Source organism: Propithecus coquereli, unplaced genomic scaffold (genome assembly GCF_000956105.1).
Source record: "Propithecus coquereli isolate 6110/MARCELLA unplaced genomic scaffold, Pcoq_1.0 Scaffold583, whole genome shotgun sequence".
Classification (NCBI taxonomy): domain Eukaryota; kingdom Metazoa; phylum Chordata; class Mammalia; order Primates; family Indriidae; genus Propithecus; species Propithecus coquereli.
In genome coordinates, this window is record NW_012151763.1 from 1,104,805 (window position 1) to 1,126,663 (window position 21,859).

Below are 21,859 nucleotides of genomic sequence, written 5' to 3' on the forward strand. Positions count from 1 at the left end.
TGATTGAAAAAACTCATTGGAGGTGGCGAAATGAGCCTCCCCAGAGGGACTTTCCTTTACTTCCCCTCCGTGATTTTTCTTTATGAGCTCAGCCTCTTTCCACTTTGGAACAGACTGAAGCATTCACTCTGTTTTGAGCAGGGAGAGGAAGTTGCCTGATCTCTTTTCTACCCTCAGTTAGACACAGATTAAGATGACACAGAGTACTTTTCTTGGGGTTGGGAGAGGTGCATGGGTGGTGGGTGAACTTGGGTTTATCTGTATTGTGTAAGTAGTAAAGAATATGTTGACACAAAATAAAGGAAGATCTCCAATTCAAGAAAATCTATATTTACAAAAGATTTTAGAATTGTGGAGACCATCAGTGTTGTGTCTTGTGTTCTTACATTGTCCGGATTATTGATTTGGCACCCTTATTATAAATAGGTAGGCCGTCATCACCCTGTGGTCAAAGAGGCATGTGCACATATTGCTTTAAGGAAGAAAAGAGACCCAAGGCCAAATCCAGAGTTGAAGTCAAGCAATATTGACTTGAACTTCCTTTTTTTCTACAGGGCTTGCCTAATCACCATTGGAGAATAACTTTTATTAATAAGTGCTATGAGCTCTGTGACACTTACCCTGCTCTTTTGGTGGTTCCATATCGTGCCTCAGATGATGACCTCAGAAGAGTTGCAACTTTTAGATCTCGAAATCGAATTCCAGTGAGTATTGCAATTAATGTTTCTCTCAAAGAGTGCCTTTTATTCCATAAGAACAGTAGGCAAGTAATTTAGAGAAATACTCCTTTTGGAATTTCATTCCAGCAAATATTTATAAAGTGCCTTCCAAGTGCAAAGCACCATGCCAAATGGGAAAAGAAGTACGACAATACCTGCCTTCCAGGAGCTTGCGATCTAGGATGGAGAATGAACATGAGTAAAGAGCTCTGTATGAAAGAGGGATCAGGAAGGCTGTCATATGTGAACCAAGTGTTGTGTGGAAAAAAGGACAGGCTCTTTGTGGTTTTCATCTTTGTGGCACCATACCGCACATGCGATAGGCTCTCAATAAATGTTGGATGGATCATGCTGGAAAGAGCACACTAGCTTGTGTTATAGAATGTATAAGCATAGGCTTTTATATATACTCACTGTGACTAGGATGAGCTCATCCTCATCACATTCACAGGCTGCCTCAATACCATTAACAAACTGAAGTCAAGGACAGATTATTCCAGACAGTGTACTTACACTGTCATTGAACCTAGTTCACAAAGCTCTCTTTTGGTCCTTAAATATTTATGGAGACATCATACTGTCTACTCTGTACATAAATTTTATTGACTAAAAATTTAGAGATTTTTTTTTCTCTGTTACTTTTCAGGGTCATAATAAGTACATTGGGTTTTCTCCCAAATTAGTAAATTTTTAAAAACAAAGGTTGAAGAAATTAAGATTTAATGTCACCTTGCTTTTAACTTTCAAGTCTAGACATTTTTGTCCTTAAAAGGATACTTGTGAGAAACTTTCAAATACCATTGGCCTATTATGAATTGTGACTCTTAAAATTCACTTGCTCCTCTAATTATTAGTGTCCATTTATATCTTCATGATATATGTTGTACTTGAAAGTATGTTCTTTCATTCATTTTGTTAGAACATGGTGCTAATAAAACTTGAGTTATAAGTTCAGTCCTCTTGTGCTCTGCTTGGACATGTTTTTCTGTACCATAGCCACAGACTGCATCCCTACCCAGGCCAGCTCTCTTGCTAATACATGCCTTGCCCCCAAGGAGGAGTGGGCTAGTAGTATGGTTCGGTTTTGTTCACTCATTCATTCAGTCATTATTTATTCAGTATCTAACGTGTCATTTGTGTATATGGGTGAATTTCATGGGATTTGTGGCAGGAGAAGAAATGAAACAACTGTGGCTAGTCTGCCGCCTCAGTCTGCTATCTTGAACCAATATGTTGAACCATTATCCTGAATGAATAAGAGTCTACTATAGAAAAAATAGAATTTGACTTTTTATTTAGTCATTTTATTGATCTTTCTCATTTTGTAATGGCTCCTAATTTGCATTTATTTTCCTAAAAAACCTAAGGCTAAGCTGTCCATCACCTCTATATATTTATAGATGATCTACTTTTAGGTATTAAGCATGGTAACATGTTCTTTTTGATATATTAATACCTTTTAACCACCTGACTCTTGACTATAAGTCCAGAGCTTTGCTTACACCCAGAAAACATATGTGACTTTAATGTAAAATCATTAATATTTGGTAGTCATTTCTTTTGATAAAAGCCCCATATAACAATACAGAAAGAATTGATGAGAAAGAGATTTTATTTTACATGTAAATAAGATACAAACTATAATAAAATATCATTGGGTAATGAGATAATCCATCTGCATTAATGTTCCCATTAATGGATACATATTCCTTTGTTTTCAAACAGGTTTGTCTTAATTTTGTGGAAGTCTTTAATGTACAAGTAATAAATGTTCATTTTAGACATTTTAGAAAATACTGATAAGCTGAAAGGAGTCTGCCACCTAGTGAGAACCAGCATTAACATTTTCGGTATACATCCTTCCAGACTTCCATATATATGTATATTTAATATTATATACATATGAATATTTGAAAAATAAATTCTATAATTTGTGTCTGTCTACTTTTTCTAACTAGCAATATCTTGTAAACAACTTCCTACATTGCTAAATATTATCTCATATGGCAGTGTGTAGATGTACCATGATTTATTTAATCAGTTTTCTGTTGTGAGACATCTAGGTTCTATGTAATCTTTTGCTATTGTAAGCAATGCTGTGATAAACATCTTTCAGTGGCTAAATACTTGTGTACTCCTTAATTATCTATAGCTTCTAGATAGTAATTTTTATAAGAATAATATAATGTAGTATCATATACTTTAAGAGCACTCATGGTAGTTCGAACATTATTTGTACCCATTCAGCTCTACCACAAACATCCTTTTTAAAAGGTAGTAAGAACCACCAACTCCCCCCCAAAAAAAAGAAATTCAGAGGTGAAACAACTCAGAGTAGCTTTCGTAACATGACACTGCAGAGAAAAGAGGAGTGGGACAGAGGAGGGCTTTGGCAGAGTGCAATTTCTTGCCTATGGCCCAACTGAAATTTACAACTCAATGAGGGTCTTTCTCAAATAATCAATTTGTTCTTTTAAAAAATGATCTTATGCCTTTTATCTCTCTTGATACCAGGGCCACAGGAGGTAGGCAGGAGGACAAGTTAGAAGCTAGAGGTTTTGAGCCTTTGGACTCTTAGGCAGGGGCTACCATGATGTTTTTAATTGGTCTCTAGCATGGTGCAAGGACTCATATACTTGTTCTGAGAATGAGTATTTTCATTATTGTATAATGTTTTCTCAATAACCCATTGTCATTATTATAAGCACCAATTTTTTTTTATTTCAGCATATTATGGGGGTACAAATGTTTAGATTACATATGTTGCCCTTGCCCCCCACTCCCCTCCAAGTCCGAGTTTCAAATGCATCCATCCCTCGGATGGTATAAGCACCAATTTTTATAAATATCAATGTTTGTCATTTACCATCATAGTAGGATGACTTCAGAGATGACAGGGTATTTGGTTTTATAGTAAGTGAGCCCACACGGTTATGCTTCTTTATTTTTTGTGTTTGCATCTCATAGTTTTTGGTATCTGACTTCAGTGGCTGCTGAACCTGCCTCTAGAAGCTAATGTGAGCCAGCATTTATGGCTGACTTCCTAGGCATTCTTCTTTAGGCCTCCCAGCAGCCCTATGAGATGACATTATTCTCCCCATTTGACAAAGGAGGAAGGGGAAGCTGGGGAAGCCAGAGAAGCTGCAAGTCAAGTGCCTGAGGTTAGAACCATGGCAGAGATGGCACCTGACCTCAAAGCCTACTTTGTCACCTGCTGTGCTGTACTTCTCCATCCCCATTTTTGACAGCTTTATTGAGATCTACTTCACATATCAAACAATTCTCCATCTCAAGTGTAGAGTGTTCTAGAGTTCTCAGTTCTAGAGTGTTTGGTAAATTACACTATTGGCTACTTTTTACATGTATTGCTATGAGTTGGGAAACCAGGTAGCAAATGTGCTAGGCTTGCATATAAAATAAGAGAAGATGGATTCTGAATAAAGCCTTGATGAGCTCTTTTAGGCATCAGATACCCAAACTGCATTGTGGAGACTGGCAGCTCTTTGGGCTGCCTTGAGATCTTTTTTGCTTCCTTGGGTTTTTCTTCCCCGCCATGTTATATTCTAGAATTGAGACTATTGGGAAAATGACCTGTGGATGTAAGTTAATATTATGAGAAACATATTGTACCAGAGATGATTTCCTTCACCTCTCACTTTTCGCTAAAGCTGTTTCTATATGATAACAAATCTAATGCAAGCTTCAGAATTAAAATAATATCAGAAGCTTTATATTTCCTTTAAGCGATATCACTATTTTTAGGTAAGCATTTAATTTCCATTAGACATGGTGCTAATTAAGAAAAGACTAGTGATTCTATTTGTTTCTAAGTAGTCATAATTATTAAATATGTGTCTCTGGGTGCACACACACAGTGAAATTGTAAGTGAACTAGTATTCTATTTAAGCACAATCAGATTCACTTCTTCATGATTGTTAGTGTTTTATTTTTTATACTTTTAATTTTTTTTTTGAGACTTGGTTTCTTGGTAGCTTAAACTTTCTGAACTAACCCTAGGTGCTGTCATGGATTCATCCGGAAAACAAGACTGTCATTGTCCGTTGCAGTCAGCCTCTTGTTGGTATGAGCGGTAAACGAAATAAAGATGATGAGAAATATCTCGACATTATCAGGGAGACTAACAGACAAATTTCTAAACTCACGATCTATGATGCAAGACCCAGTGTAAATGCAGTGGCCAACAAGGTGAGTGTATTTTATGACATGATGGAAATTTAGCTTACATACAGGGTGCAGTGTTGTCTGTGAATGTTTTTGCCATGGTATGTCAACATCTGAGTTTAAATTAATAGTTAAGAAAACTAGTTCTCTTAGGTAGAACATAATTTTAATCACAAAACTTATCTTAAACAAAAGTCGAATACATTAAAGTCAGATGAAAATAAACTTTAGGTAAATAGGCACATCTAGAACTGTAATGAACTTGGATTTGGGCCACAATCTTAAGCAGGCAAAAGTTAGAATCACTTTGGAGCTCTTTTGACTGTGGATGGTCACTCTCATTGTGTACACTATTGAGACATCTGTAAGGAGTTGTGGGAAGCTGTTAATTATTAAAATCCTAATTTTGTAGCCTTACTCAAACATTCGCTCCCCAATACCCATATATAAATGTATATTCTCATTTATATAAGATAATTCAAGAAATTAGTAGATCCACATATATGAATTTTCCAATCACTCTCACACACAAAAGGTCACATTTTCAAAGAAGTCTGTCTCAATTGGCTTTTTTGCCTTCTTAAGCGGAATATACCAAATGCACTGAAAGTTGATTAGGGCCATCATTATGAACGTCTGTGACTGTGCAGTGTTGCCTATAGAAGCTGCTGCAAGGTTAGGCTGTTTGCCCCCACACTACATGGCCAGATTGATAGTCATCTTACATTCGATTTCTCCTGTTTGTTTTTTTTTTTCCTTCTCTTCCTATCATTGTCAGCTGTCACTTCCAAATGCTCACAGTGGGCCTGCCGCGAGTGCTCACTCCCATTCTGCCTTTCAGATTTATTGTTTCTCATCAGCTATAGGCTTAAATTTCATCATCTTTAATACTTTGCTTATCCTTAGGTCATTTATCTAGCATCTTCAATTATTCAGAACATAAGACAAGAACCAGAAAGCAAAACAAGTCCTTGAGCAGCTCGGATAGATGCACCAGCTTCCTAATGGAATCTATGATGTCTGTCTACACTAAGATGTGTAAAACTGCATATGTGTGGGGTGCAACTCTTCATTATTTGCACACAGATCATCTGTCCTACACATTTAATCCTGGGCCACCTCCCCCACCCCACACATGCTCTTGGACCAGCTATTTGTTACCACAGTTGGTTTTTGTTTAGAATGATTTTTGAAATTATGTGTAAAACAATCAGGAATTTAAATTGATAAGTAAATTAGTAATTATAAGTAAAACATTTAGGAAATTAAATATCTTCTTGCGTTGTCCTTCACTTTACATATTTCTGTTCCTATTATCCTTCATATATAATTCAGAATGAAGACATGTATAAGACACAGTATTTCCATGTGCATATTTAGCGTGAAATAGATATGATGTAACATTAAAATGAAGTATTTAGAAAGAATATTTTAAAATATTAAAATGTATGAAATAAATACCTTAATTATATTAACTTGAAAGCTCATTATAGCAATAGAATTATTGTATGTGTTTTTAATGCTTTGGAAATAATCCTCCATTTCTAGTCCTCTTAGAAATCAAGGGGAAGAAAATATTAAGGGAAAAGCCTAAGCCTTAAAGATCTCTGTGTCATTCTTTTAAAAACCACGCTAGTGTTCCCCCCTCCTCAACTGTGTCTCTCTGCTAGTCGTCTATATCGATAGCAACAGGCCCTTGGACCTTTACATGATTGTACTAGGTAATCTGGGTTGTTCTTTTTTGTTGAAGAAAGGAAAACCGAAAAGACGACTTCAAAAGTAACCAGAGATGTAGAATTTGAACTCTGGGGAACTCAATGTGTGCTTGACTAATTGATTTTTACCCTTTCTGACTTTTGTTCTCTTTGGACCTAATTGTTCCTCCTCTGTGGATATTTAGAAATTTACAACCCCACATGAAACAAGCAATATCACATTGTTACATCATTTTAAATTAAACACTCAAAATCCAGGGCTCGGTAAGATCTAGCACCAAACTGCTTCTATTTTTGTGCCAGTACACTGGTGAATTAAAGTGGAACTGTATTAATGTCTGTTTTTGCCAGAAACTTTGGCAATGAGTAATAAGTATATTTTTCTTTTTATTTTTTCACATAACATTTTCAATTATTTATGAAGGAACTTCAGTGTCAAGAATCCCTTTGAAAATCGCCACTATTTAAAAACCACATGTGCAGAAACACAGGTCATCTGTCTGTGGGAGGGGAGGGTGACGTGTCATTGCATTATAGGCCCGCAGATTTGGCAAAACACAGGCTGGCCATTTCCTCCCAGGCCCTGTGCTTGCAGTTTACAGGAATGTCTGCCAGGTGGACAGAAGCCCCGCTGGCGTTCTTCCCCAAGACATGGATAACCAAAAAGAGAAGAAAGTAGCCCATTTGTCTGCTTGTTTATTAGCTAATAACTTTTTTAAAAACAACAAAGTGAATGCTGCTTATTATTGATGCTATTTAGAGCAAGCTTTAAAGAAATATTTTTGCCTCTGTATTTTCTCACCTAGAGTCTTTGGAAACCAAAGCCTCTGGCTTGTCACAGTGGCCTCCACATTTGAAGTTGAAGTGGTAGCCTTACTTTGACTGTAGGAAACCTTCTCTGTGAATAACCTCAGAAAAAATCCTAGGTTGCTTTGGCCCTTCTACCCTGGCTACAAACTTACATTCTGTCCATTGTTATAAATAAAAAGAAAAGAGGCATATTATAGTGATGGCACATTTGTCTGGTGACTTCCCCTTTCTTCTTTGGTCCCAGGCAGGTGTTTCCCTCTTCTCTTCCTACAGGCACTCTAAAGTTAATATAACATTGCTTTTTTTTGCAAGTCCCAGAACTGTTTAACTTTTTCTTAAAGGGCCACATGTTCCATGGCATTTCAAAATATTTAAGCAGAATGCAGCTAGATTCCTAAACAAAACCATAGCATTTCTTTTTGTCGACGTGGAAAACAGGCACACTTCACCATGCTGTGAAGGTGAACCAAAGCCTGCCCTAGCAAGTTAATATTTGTAGGTGCTGCAGTGGTGGTGGCTATCTTGTCTACTCTTGAAACCTTTTCTTCAAGGCCTCAATGCATGCAGCGCTCTGTCTTTGGTGTTCGCATAGCAGAGAGTAGTCATGGTGTAGTAGAATAAGTTGGGGCTTTGAAGTCAAACTAGACTTAAATTCCACTTATTACCTCGTGACTTTGGGGATAATTAAATAGCTTCTCTGAGTTTGTTTTCTCATTTGCAAAATGAGAATAGGAATGCCTATCTTGCAGCATTGCTGTAAGAGATAAAATTATGAAAAGCAAGAATCATAGTACCCGGAATGTCATAGGGGCTCATTAAATAGTGGCTGGCATCAGCTGTTATTGTAGAGTATGGTTCCTTTAATGCTGTGAAACCTAGGTAGCATTATCCCCTATTTTACAGGAGAGGATATTGGAACTCACAAGGGTTAAGTACCTTGCCCTATCACACGGCAGGAGAGGCTAAAGTTGAGCTATCAGACTGGTCTGACACCAAAGTCTGTTTTCTTTAACGCATCACGTCCTACACTAGTGCTATTACAAAGCCGGGGGTGCCTGCGGCAGCTCGATCTGGCTGCCTCCCCTCTGAAGAGTACCATTATAGCTACAAAATTGATGGAGGACAAGGACCTTTCCAAACCTGCCCTTCCCTTTCCAGATCCAGAAGAAGAGCTAGTAATTATAGAGCATTTTGAAGATTTTTTTTCTCATGAATACAGATTCCCTAGGAAATTGCCAGCCTTCTGTCTTTTGTTCTGGCTCAAAGTATGCTAATGTTGTCTAGACTTAAGTGTTGGATAGGAAGTCAAGTCACATCAATTATTTAAATTGGGGAGGTTTTGGTTGAGATTTAGAGGACAAATAACTTCTGAAATATTTGTGTAAGTTACTGATGAAATAGAAAACCCACCTGATGTTTGAATATTGTGTTGTTTCTTAGGCAACAGGAGGAGGATATGAAAGTGATGATGTGTATCATAACGCCGAACTTTTCTTCTTAGACATTCATAATATTCATGTTATGCGGGAATCTTTAAAAAAAGTGAAAGACATTGTTTATCCTAATGTAGAAGAATCTCACTGGTTGTCCAGTTTGGAGTCTACTCATTGGTTAGAACATATCAAGGCAAGTATTTTTTTTAAATATTTGTATATATACATAAAAAGAAAGTAATTGTTTAGTGGAACAGGAATTTCTTAAATTCCTTCAATTTAAAAAAATTGAACTGAGAGATAAACTATTTGTAGTAGAGGACTCTACATCTGAAAGTTTTGTGTTTCTTTATAATTTGCATACCTAAATTAAAGATAACATCACTATGGAATATTTTTAGAGTAGAGATGTTTCTTCCCATCTTTCAGTAGGAAGTTGGTCAGTCTTTCATGGATGTTTATTTAGGAATAACCAGTGGTAGAGCATTTGACTGCACATATTTAGGAATAGCCAATTTATTATCTAACCATTACTGAATACGATCCTCATGGACCTAGATAGAGGTTTTTTTTTTAAAACTAATCTCAAATCGACTTAAAGAATGAGTTTTGTGTTTTTATTATGTTAAATCCTTTGTCCTGGTGAAGGCATAAGCAATCCAGCACTCTTTTAAAAGTAAAAGTGCTTGAAGCTATCTGAGGGCACTAGCACTTTAGAAGCCATTTAGTTCTGTAAACAAACAAAAAGCCAGCTTTAAATAGGTGAATTGTCGTCTAGTCAAATTTTATTTTCCAACTTGATAGGAATCATATTTTGCCTATCTTTCATTTTTTTCTGAATTTATCATCCTGAAAAATGCAAAAAAAATTGTGACAACTAAATGTAACATGGTATCCTGGTTGGGATCTTTGAACAGAAAAAGGACATTAAATAAAAACTAAGGAAATCCAAATAAAGTATGATCTTAATAAGTTTATTAATAATAGGTTAGTGTATCAATATTGGTTCATTAGTTGTGACAAATGTACTATACAATGTGACATACCATAATTGTGACCAATGTACCATGAGAACTTTCTATAGTACCTTTACATTTCTGTAAATCTAAAACTATTCTAAAATTAAAAATTTTATTTTTAAAAAAAGGATTGCACACTTTTTGTGTGCAAAATATCATGTTAGATCCTGTGAATGGGAAAAAGGTATAAGATTTTAAGGAGATTCATACATGGTTGAAGAGATGATATATATGTGTAAAAAGAAACATAATATTCTAAGGTATCATGTGTTAAGTACCAAGTGGGCCTTCATAGCAGAGTCAGTAGAAAGAACAGGCCCTTTGGGATTCGGTGGGACTTGAACTGGTCCTTGAAGAAAGCAGGGGTGGGGTGTCCATTCTAGAGAAGGACAGCCTAGACCAAATCCCAGAAACAGGCACACGTGAGACTGTATTAGGAAGAGTAAGGGTTTCCATAGTTGCAGGTTAATCTAGAGGTCTGGAAGAAGCGAGACAGACAGGGGCCTTGACTGTCGGGTTAGGCTGTGGGGAGGCCCCAGAGGTTTTGGAATAGCAGGATATTTTATGAAAATATTCTGGCAGCTGCTTGTAGAATAGATAGGAGAGGGAAGAAAGTGAAGTCAGATAAAACAGAGCCATTTCAAGAGTGCAGAGATGGTGGGTAGTAAAGGCCTAAATTAGAACGCTGCCAGTGTGAGGGTGAGGAAACTATGAGAGGGACAGACACAAGATGTTTCCAAGGAGGTGACTGTGATACTTGATGATTAGCGAGGTGCAGTATTTTCAGAAATGAAGATGATGCCAAGAAGGTGAGCCTGGGCAACAGAAAATGATGCCATCATTTACAAATAAAGGATAGTCCTGATCGGGAGCTTGGTCAAGAGAAACACCATGTATTTGTGGTAATGGTGTGCCGTCCACCTAGTGGTGTCTACCAGGTAGGTTTTCATGCAAAGTGGAACTCAAAATCAAGGTTTAGGACTGAGATGTCGGTTTTGGAATCTGCTTTTGGGCAACAAACTCAAGCTGAGCCCTTTAATGTGGATGCTGAGAGAGAGGGTGTATAGGAAGAAGATCAGAGGACTTTGAATGGAGCCTTGGCCATGTTTGTATTCAGTGAGAAGTGGAGCTCAGTGAAGGAAGCATAAGAGAAATCGTAAAATCGAAGGAAGATATTGAATGTCTAAGAAGAAGGGGTCAGTGGGACTTGAAGGTTTATTAGGAAGGTCCTTGATGACCTTGAAAGTAGATCGTCATGGATGTCTAGTGATGGGGTAGGGGGAAGAGTTGAGAAAATAGAGGTAGTGGCTGTAGACTATTCTTTTGAAAAGAGATGTAGTTAAAGGAAGGGGGGACAGGTTGAGGATCATATGTTTGTGAGAAGCGCTTTTCAAGTCATGGAAAGCTTTAGCCTTTTTTGTAGACAGAGAAGAGATTCACTTCAAGAGTTTTTTTGAATAATCACACAGGTCTGAAAAGGTGAATATACTGGAATGTTTATAATAGTGGAAAACCATTGAAAACAACATAAATATAAAAGAAAAGTTGTATCTATATAATGAAATACTATGCAATTATTAAAAATTGTGTAATGCAGTATCTAATAACGTGAGGAAATGCTTAGCCTGTAGAAGTAAAAAGAGCTTCAGAAGCCCCAGTTAAGGAAAAATGTGTACAAAGAAGTGTAGAAAAGTAGCCACCGACATGTTAACAATTATTTCTGAGTAATAGGACTATGATAATTTTTATTTTCTTTTGTCCTTTTGTTTTCTCCATTTGGGGGGGAATATATATGGCGCAAAGAAGAAAAGCCTTCCTTTTTTGAAAGAGAGAGCATAGGTACAGGAGTTATTGGCAAGGTGACTGAGCTCCTACTCTGAGCTAGATAGACAGAAGAGATACTGGGGGAAAATAGGGCTTACTCAATGGCTCCGGTGTCTGAGGAAATAAGGAGGCAAGGCTATCTGCAAAATATCAGTGTGGAAGTTAGGACTTAAGGAATGTGGAAAATGCTGTAAAAGACCCCTCTAAGGTTTTATACTTTTGTTCACAGCAGCAAAGGGGGTATAAAAGAAATGAAAGAAACTGTCACTGCTCTCTAAGGAGACCAGAGGCGATCTGAGGAGACTGAGGAGCCCAGATGGGCATGTATAAGAACATATCTGACTCAGGGCTTCTCGGGCATCAGTCAAATCGTAGCAGTTCCAACAGTGGAAAAGAGTTGTGTGTAACCTCAAGCTTGACCTTGAGGACTGGGCGGAACATTTAAGCTGCATTTTCTCTATAATTTCTAGGGGAGAATCTGTTCCTTGCTTCTTTCGGTTTGTTGTGGCCACTGGCATTCCTTGGCTTGTGGCCACATCACTCCATCCTCTGTCTCTGTGGACACATTGCCTTCTCCTCTTCTATCTGTGTGAAATCTCCCTCTGTCTCCCTGATTCATGTGATCTAATTTAGGGCCCACCTGAATAATCCAGAATAATCTCCCCATTGCAAAGTTACTAACTTAATCACATCCACAAAGTCCCCTGTTACCATGTTAGGTAGTATTCACAGGTGCCAGGGGTTAGGACCTGGACATCTTTGGTGACCATTATTCAGCCTCCTGTACTTTCTTACAGCCCCGGGGCTGCTGATAGAGAAGTGGCATGGCCATCACTAACCTGTCGTCTGGTGAAATGCTCTCACCACTCAGTGCATGAAACCAGGGCAAGCTTTTTACAGTGAGAAGACCACCACCCTTGGCATGCCTCCCACCCCTCATTCCAGTCCACTGAGAAAGCCCCAACAGGGTGGAAGAAGGACTCTGTGGTGTCTGGAGCTTATATTTACTCTTTGTCCTTTTCAACACTCTTCCCCCATGCTCCTTAGTTTTGTAAAGTAACATTATTTTGAGTTGCTGGAGTAGCAGCTATGCAGCAACTAGTGGCAGCTAGCTTTCATTGAACATATGCACAATTTCTGTACTTTATGGGAGAATATGTTTTAGCCCAAGACAAGCTGGTGGGGATACCATTCCTCTCCTCACATTAGAGAGGAAGAAACCATGGTTACTTGATTGACCCAAAGTACAAGATCTCAAAAGTGGTGGAAGAGGTTTCACGCCCAGCACCTCGGTCATGGTGCCAGTACTCTTCACCGCTGCAGTGTGTCCTGCCTGATGGCAGCTGTTTTTCCCCATCAGTCACAAGTGCATCAGGTAATTTAAGAGTTTTCAATGATGGGTTTTTTTTTCTTTTATTTCAACAATGATGGGTTTTTTTTAATCTGATTTAGTTTCATTAGATAATTATAGCTGTTCCTGTCAGAAGTGATTGTGGGAATTCATACTTAATTAGAAAACATCTAATATTTTTGCAAAATAATTGACCAAGATTGAGTGCCTTTTTATTATAAATGAGAGAAGTATCTGGAGTGAGAGTTGCCTTCTGTAAAAATGCATAAGGACCCCAACTTCATTAAATTGGACTCAAGTGATCCTAGTATATCACCATTGCTTCTCAACAGTCCTTTCTGAAGTACCTCAAATTAAAATTGTAAACAGGATTTCAAAGAGAATACTTAAAATGCTTGAAGAAATAAACTGCTGTAGTTATTTTAGGAGTAATGAGTTTTGTGCAAGTAATTGATGTGCCAGTGATCCTCAAGTCCCCTAACCTTTCCTTCTTGGCACTACTTTGTCCACTTATCTTTAGTTACTGTTAATGTAAAACTAATGAAGTTATGTTTCTTTTAAAATTGTCTATACATCAGGTCTTTCACTTGGTCTGACTTTTCCTTGAATTAGTTAAAATAAATGAGTATTTCAATTTCCTTGAATTAGATAAAGTGACCATGATATACATGTCTGTTAGGATTTGGGGAGCTCCATGGAATGTCTTTTAAAAATCAACTCAAAATGACATAATATATGCAAATGGTTAATAAGCATGTGAAAAGATGGAACTTCATACACTGCTTGTGGGAATAGGAAATGATATAACCACTTTTGAAAAGAGTTTGGCAGTTTCTTTAAAAATTAAACATATGTTTACTATATATGATCCAACCATTTCACTCCTAGATATTTATCTAAGAGAAATGAAAACACTATGTCCCTTTACAAATGTGTATGCAAAAGTTTACAGTAGCATTATTCATGGTAACCAAATGCCAGAAACAACCAATTGTCTATCAGCTAACGAGTGGGTAAATAACATGTGGTCTGTCCATACAATGAAATGTTATTTGGCCATAAAAAGGAATGAAGTACTAATATATACTACAACGTGGATGAGCCTTGAAAACATGCTAAGTGAAAGAAACCAGACACAAAAAACCACTTAATACATGATATTATTTATGTAAAATTTCTAGTAAAGACAAAGGTATAGAGATAAGAAGCAAATAAGTGGTTGCCTGGGACTGAAGGTGGTAGTAAGGATTGACTTTAGATGGCGCAAGGAAACGTTAGGTGATGGGAGTGTTCTACAACTGGATTGTGGTGATAGTTGCACAACTGTATAAATTTACTAAATCTTATCCAACTAACGCTCTTATGATGGGTAAATTCTACAGGGTTTATAAAGTATACCTCTAAATACCTGAATCATCAAAAAATGACATCATAGCAATGACTCATTGTATGCATAAATTTAGTGGTACTTCTAAGTCTCAAATTTTTACTAAAATGCTATCACTTTATTAGGTCATTAAATATGAAGTGTCTGATTTCGAATTAAAAGTATAGTGTATTATATCTCAAACAAGAAGCAGTACAATTAATCAAAGGGGTCAACATAGTTTTGCCATCTTAATGGTAGCTTGTTTATACTAGCAGCAAAGAAGCCTGGAGAGTGAGTGGCGATGAAATCTACAGCTTGTTGAGAATTGAATATTTTTCCTTGCAAGAAGTGGCCCAAAGCCTGGAAGGAGTGGTAGTCATTTGGTGCAAGGTCTGATGAATACGCTGGATGACAGAGAGTTTCCAAATCCAGCTTCTGTAGTTTGAGCAGCGTTGTTTATGCCACATGTGGTCTTATGAGAGGATTGGCCTGTCTCTATTGACCAATCTTGGCTGCTTACTCACAAGCATCCTCATCATTTCATCTAACTGGTTGCAGGAGACATCTGCTATAATCAATTGACCAGGTTTCATGAAGCTATAGTGGATAATACCAGCGCCAGACCATCAAACAGACACCATTAGCTTTTTTTGATGACTACTTGGTTTTGGGCTGTGTTTCAGCACTTCATTTTTATCCAACCATTGTGCTGAATGTTTGCAATTGTCAAAAAGGATCCATTTTTCATCACACATAACAATACTGTGTAGAAATGGTTCACCTTTATGTCCTGACATCAAAAGAAAGGCAAGCTTCAAGATGATTTCTCTTCTGACACTTGTTTAATTCACGCAGAACCCATCTATCCAGCTTCTTTACCTTGCCAATTTGTTTCCAATGGTCCAATATTGTTGGAATAGTAACATCAAACCTTGTTGCTAATTCACATGTAGGTTCAGATGGATTCGTTTCCACTACAGCTTTCAGCTCATCATTATCCACCTTGGTCTCAGCTTGCCCACGTGGCTCACTTTCAAGATTAAAATCACCAGAACAGAACTTCTCAAACTATCAATGTACTTTGTGTTCATTAGCCACATCCTTCCCAAACACTGAGTTGATATTTCAAGCTGTCTGCGCTGCATTGGTTCCACGACGGAACTCATATTAAAAAATAACACGAAGTTTTGACTTATCCATGGTTTCACAAAAATTGCTCTTAAAAAAATTTGAAAGATGATCATAAGCCAAAACATGCGTTTGAAAGACTGGGGATGTACCTTCATGATAAAAACAAAAAATCCCCCAAGAAATGTCAAAGTGAAATCAGTCAGAGATATCAACTGTCAAACTTAGTACTTAAGGAAATCAGACATTCCATATTTAATAATCTTAATATCTTTAGGATAAGTATTCTGCTATTTATGAGCCAAATAAGAGTTCATGTTTTGTTAATTTAAAGGCCAAAAGGTGATTTTCATTGTATCAGACCTTCATTGTCTAGATGGAACCTGTTGGGCCAGTGATTTTATTTTTTAATATGACACTGTTAAGGGTTGAATTATGTCCCCCAGAATTTCATGTGTTGAAGTCCTGACCCCCGCCCCCCTGCAAAGTATCTCAGAGAGTGACCCTATTTGGATAATAGGGTCTTTGTAGATGTAATTAGTTAAGGTGAAGCTGTAATGGAGTAGTGTGGGCCCCTACTTTGATATGACTGGTGTCTTTAGAAATTTGGACACAGGGAAAATGCCATGTGAAGACTGGCATTAAGCTACCATAAGCCAAGGAACAGCCAGGAGCTAGGAGAGAAGCCTGGAACAGATCCTTCTCTAGCTCCTTCAGAGATTAGCATGGCCCTGCCAACAACTTGATCTTGAACTTCTAGCCTCCAGAACTGTGAGACAATAAATTTTTATTGTTTAAGCCACCGAGTTTGTGGTACTTTATTATGACAACCCTAGCACACTATTACAATCACATCCATTAAAATAAGTTTAAAATGCAGTTTGGCTTTTGGTTGGTTTGGTTTGGTTTTTTAATGCCTAGGCATGTTCAAATGCAGTGTCTATAGAGGAAGATCAACAGATCCTCCAGCTCCTGGTATTTCATTTTTATAAATATTTCTGTTCTAGACATTAACTGATGTTTTAAAGCATGACTTTTTCTAGGTTTAAAAACTATACTTTCAAGTTTAAACAGTATCTTATAGCTCCCTACTGACTCACACATTTTTCTTCACTAGCTCGTTTTGACGGGAGCTATTCAAGTGGCAGACAAAGTTTCTTCAGGAAAGAGTTCAGTGCTTGTGCATTGCAGTGATGGATGGGACAGGACTGCTCAGCTGACATCCCTGGCAATGCTGATGTTGGACAGCTTCTACAGGAGCATTGAAGGGTTTGAAATATTGGTACAAAAAGAATGGATAAGTTTTGGACATAAATTCTCATCTGTAAGTAAACAATAAAGCTAATCTAAAACAATCAGATCAATGCCACTTGGGATTAAAAAACTAGTTGTTAAACCATGTATTCACTATTAAAATGAAAATTTGAAGAATGTAATAAAAACCAGTTTACAGGCTTGAAAATACATGATGCCTTGAGTAGTGGAAGTCTTTTTAGGAGACATGTTTATCCATCTGCACTATTTTTACAATTTCACTTGAAAGTAATACAGAGTCTGCATAGAAATACTTAAATTAAAATTTTGCAAAAGAATGAAGATTTTCTCAACTAATATTATAGCTATTAGAACCAAACACACATATCTTATGGAAATGTTAGACTTTTAGTTGAGGCTTTTTATTATTCTCTGGTATGCATTTTTAAAATCATCAAGAGATGAGTAAGTTCAAGAGGTCTGTTGTATAACACAGTAGCTATAGTTAACATATTTTCTTGAAAAAATGCTAAGAGAGTAGATGTAAAATATTCTTACCGCAAAAATAACTACGTGAGGTAACGTATGTTAATTAGGTATATTTGTATATATATCAAAACATCACATGGTACATAGTAAATACATACAAATTTATCTGTCAATTTTACATAAATGAAAATAAATTTGAAAAAGTAGCCCCTTCTCAAAATAAAATGAAATCATTAAGAGAACCTGTTAAAACTCATATTCCCAGATATTCTTTCCAGATGCTTTTGGAGGAAGCATTTCAGCCAGCTCCCCAGTGTTTCTCATGAAGGGGATCCATAGACCACATTGTCAGACACGCTCTATGTCACCTTTTAGCCTCCATCCAAGTTCATAAACAGGGTGAATAACATTTTCAAGTAAGAAGAATCATGGTTTAGTAAATGAACACATTGTGTGAGATATTTGGTTTTGTCTTGTTCTTAATAGAGAAAGAACACTTAATTCTAATAAGCATAATTTTTAACATGATTCTAAGCTTCGAGACTTTAGGATTATTCCCTTTGCAACCGAAAGCACTGCCTTGGGTGTATTGGTAACATACTGTGTAGGACAATCTTGTCCATTCTATCTACAGCTGTCCAGAACTTGTACAGAAGTCCAATTGTATGAAATAATTGTAATAATCACCCTGAATATCACAGGATGATAATGCTTTGCCAGTTTTTATTGGTATCTTACAAAAGTTTATGTACTTAATTTCCATTATTTCAAAACCTTATATTATTTGTTTGTATCACCATGGAAATATATATAATACTATTTACTCCCTAAGAAACTTGGCATTTAGAGGTTGTGTTGTCACATTTTGTGGGTTATGTATTCTCTCTCAGCTTTGTACCCATGAATTCAAACAAATTGTCTTCACCAATTCATTTCAGAGAATAGGTCATGGTGATAAAAACCACACGGACGCTGACCGCTCTCCTATTTTTCTCCAGTTTATTGACTGTGTATGGCAAATGTCAAAACAGGTAAGGAATATATGGGATGAAAATACATTCAACTTAATGTTTAAATTAGATATCTTAATATTGTATCTGGGATTTGCCCCCACAATAATACAGGGCAGAGAAAGAGATGAAACAAGACTAGCCACGTGTGAATAATTGTTGAAGCCAAGTTATAGGTACATAGGGGTTCACATTTTTATCCCTGCTACTATTTATATATCTGGAATTTTCTATAATTAAGTTTTAAAACTTAAATATTTAACTTTATAATCTGTACAAAGGGAAGATCAATGGAATTTACAATACTACGTTGTCTTTTATATACACTGGCACTTGTATATAGCCATGTCTGCTAACTTATAATACCTTATATTAGCTACCCTGCATACTCACGAGAACCCAGAAAATCAGACTGTTTACATCTGTTTCCTCCGTATTCCTTTACTTAATGCTTATTTAAACTTCTCAGTCTTATGTAAAGTACCAAAAAATGAGCTCTAGGGTGTGTAAAGATTGCAGCATCTATCATCTTTCCTAGAGCCCTACAATGTGGCAGCATTTATTCACTTCTATGGTGTATTTTTTCAGTTCTATGAAAGATCAGTCCCACTTTTTCATGCTTTGTGTGTTTGTTTTTGTCTAGTTCCCTACAGCTTTTGAATTCAATGAACGATTTTTGATTATAATTTTGGATCATCTGTATAGTTGCCGATTTGGTACTTTCTTATTCAACTGTGAATCTGCTCGAGAAAGACAGGTGAGTCAAAATTCTAATCTTTTTTGTAAAGGCTTGCCAAAATGTATCTAGTCTGCCACAAAATAAAAAGGATATGATAGCTTGTAAGACTCTGACTTTGCCCTCAGGGAGTAGGAATGACTTCAAAGATATGCAAGGACTCTCTCCTAAATCTCCATAAAAATGTCAGTAAAGGGAACTTTTTTAAATGACATAGGCCCATAGCAGGAAAAATTAGAAAGGAAACACAGCAACAAACTTTTAGAAGCTGAAAAGCCAACAGATAAGTGGTAAATAAGATAGGGTGAGAAAACTGAATCTCAAGTTTGCAGTGGAGGAGCCAAGAACCAGACCACTTTGCATTGCAGGAAGTGCAGATGACTGAGGGATAAACTCTAGTAGGTATCTGGGGTGAAAGGAAAGAGAGACAATAAGAAAGAATAAAGAGTGAAAGCTTATCAATACAGAAAACTACCAAACCATGAACATAAATAATAAGAGTGAAAGGAACAAAGGATATACAAAACCAAAAAACAGTTGACAAAAAGGGCAGGAGTAAGTTCTGACCTATCATTAATAACTTTGATTGTAAATGCACTAAATTCCCCAATTAAAAGATTGACTGGATAATAAAAAACAAGACCCAGCTACATACTGCCTACAAGAAACACACTTCACATGTAAAGACACAGACTGAAAATGAAAGGATGGAAAATGATATTCCATGCAAATGGAAACCAAAAGAGAGCAGGGGTATTTATATCAGATAAAATCTACTTCAGGTCAAAAACTGTAAAAAGAGACAAGGAAGGCCATTATATAATGATAAAGGGGTCAAATCAATAAGAAGATAAAATAAGTATAAATATATGTGTACCTAACACCAAAGCACCCAAATATGTAAAGTAAATATTATTAGATCTATAGGGAGAGATAGACAGTGATATAATAATAATAGGGGACCTGAGAACCCCACTTTCAGCAGTGGACAGAACATCCAGACAGAAAACCAATAAAGGAACATCAGAGTTAAACCACACAGACCTACCAGACATTTACAGAACATTCTACCCAACAGCTGCAGAATACAAGTTCTTCTCATCAACACATGGTACTTTCTCCAGGATAAATCAGATGTTAAGCCACAAAAAAAATTTCAGTTTTTAAAAAAATTTGTTGATATCATATCAAGTATTTTTTTCTGACCACAATGGAATAAAACTAGAAATCAATAACAGGAGAAACTCTGGAAACTATACAAATACATGGAAATTAAACAACATACTCCTGAACAACAAATGGGTCAAAGAAGAAATTTAAAAGGAAATTAAAAATTTCTTGAAATAAATGAAAATGGAAGCACAGCATACCAACTCCTATGGAATATAGCAAAAACAGTTAGAGAAGTTTATAGCAATAAATGTCTACACCAAAAATGCAAGAAGATCTCAAACCACTGAACATTTCACCACAATAAAATAAAACAGCAAGAACAAACTAAACCCAAAATTAGTAGAAGGAAGGAAAAAATAAAGAGCAGAAATAAACTAAATAGAGACTTTAAAAACAACACAAAAGATCAATGAAATGAAGTGTTGGTTTTTGGAAAAGTTAAATGACAAACCTCTAGCTAGGCTGATTTTTAAAAATATTCAAGTAAATAAAATCAGATGAAAAAGGAGACATTACAACTGATACCACAGAAATACAAAGGATCGTAAGAGAGCATTATGGACAACTATATGCCAACAACTTGGAAATCTTAGAAGAAATGGATAAATTCCTGGACACATACAACATACTGAAATTGAATCATGAGAAAATAGAAAATCTAAACACATGAATAATGAGTAATGAGATTGAATCAGTAATAAGATGATTCCCATCAAAGAAAATCCCAGAGCCAGGTGTGGTGGCACGCACCTGTAATCCCAGCTACTTGGGAGGCTGAGGTGGAAGGATTACTTGAGCCCAGGAATTAAAGTCTAGCCTGGGCAACATAGCAAGATCCCATCTTAAAAAAAAAATAGGACCTGATGGCTTCACAGCTGAATTCTACCAAACATTTAAAGAAGAAGTTATACCAGTCCTTTTCAAACTCTTTCAGAAAATTAAAGAGGAGGGAATTTTTCCAGATTCATTCTATGAGGCCACCATAACCCTGATACCAAAACCAGACAAAGACATAACAAAAAAAGAAAAATACAGGCTAATATCCCTGATGAACATAGATGCAAAAATCTTCAACAAAGTACTGGCAAGCCAAATCCAACACATCAAAAGGTAATATGCCATTATCAAGTGAGATTTATACCAGGGATGCAAGGATGGTTCAACATAGACAAATCAATAAATGTGATACATCAACAGAATGAAAAACAAAAACCATATGATCATGATCATCTTAATAGATGCGGAAAAAGCATTTCATAAAATTCAACATCCCTTCATGATAAAACTCTCAACAAATTAGGCATAGAAGGAACATACCTCAAAATAATAAAGGCCATATAAGGCAAACCCACAGCTAACATCATACTGAATGGAAAATGTTGAAAGCGTCTAAGACCTGGAACAAGATAAGGATGCTCACTTTCACCATTTCTATTTAACATAGCAGTGGAGATTCTAGCTAGAGTACTTAGGCAAGAGAAAGAAAGGACATCCAAATTGGAAAGGAAGAAGTCAAATTGTCTGTTTATAGGTGATATCATATATAAATACTCCACCAAAGAACTGATAGAACTAATAAACACATTCAGTAAAGTTGTAGAATATAAAATTAACATTCAAAAGTCAGTAACATTTCTATATACCAG

The 21,859-nt window shown here is 36.5% G+C and overlaps 1 protein-coding gene across 3 annotated transcripts in view; it reads left to right on the top strand.

The window, feature by feature from the left end:
• The window catches only part of MTM1 (myotubularin 1), a 98,969-nt gene that overhangs the window by 65,338 nt on the left and 11,772 nt on the right, over positions 1–21,859 (top strand). For all 3 annotated transcript variants that reach the window (XM_012658365.1, XM_012658367.1, XM_012658366.1), the window contains 6 exons: positions 555–704; positions 4,738–4,926; positions 8,868–9,053; positions 16,669–16,875; positions 18,233–18,325; positions 18,948–19,061. In XM_012658365.1, the coding sequence (XP_012513819.1) occupies positions 555–704; positions 4,738–4,926; positions 8,868–9,053; positions 16,669–16,875; positions 18,233–18,325; positions 18,948–19,061 (939 nt within the window). The remainder of the gene's footprint in view (positions 1–554; positions 705–4,737; positions 4,927–8,867; positions 9,054–16,668; positions 16,876–18,232; positions 18,326–18,947; positions 19,062–21,859) is intronic.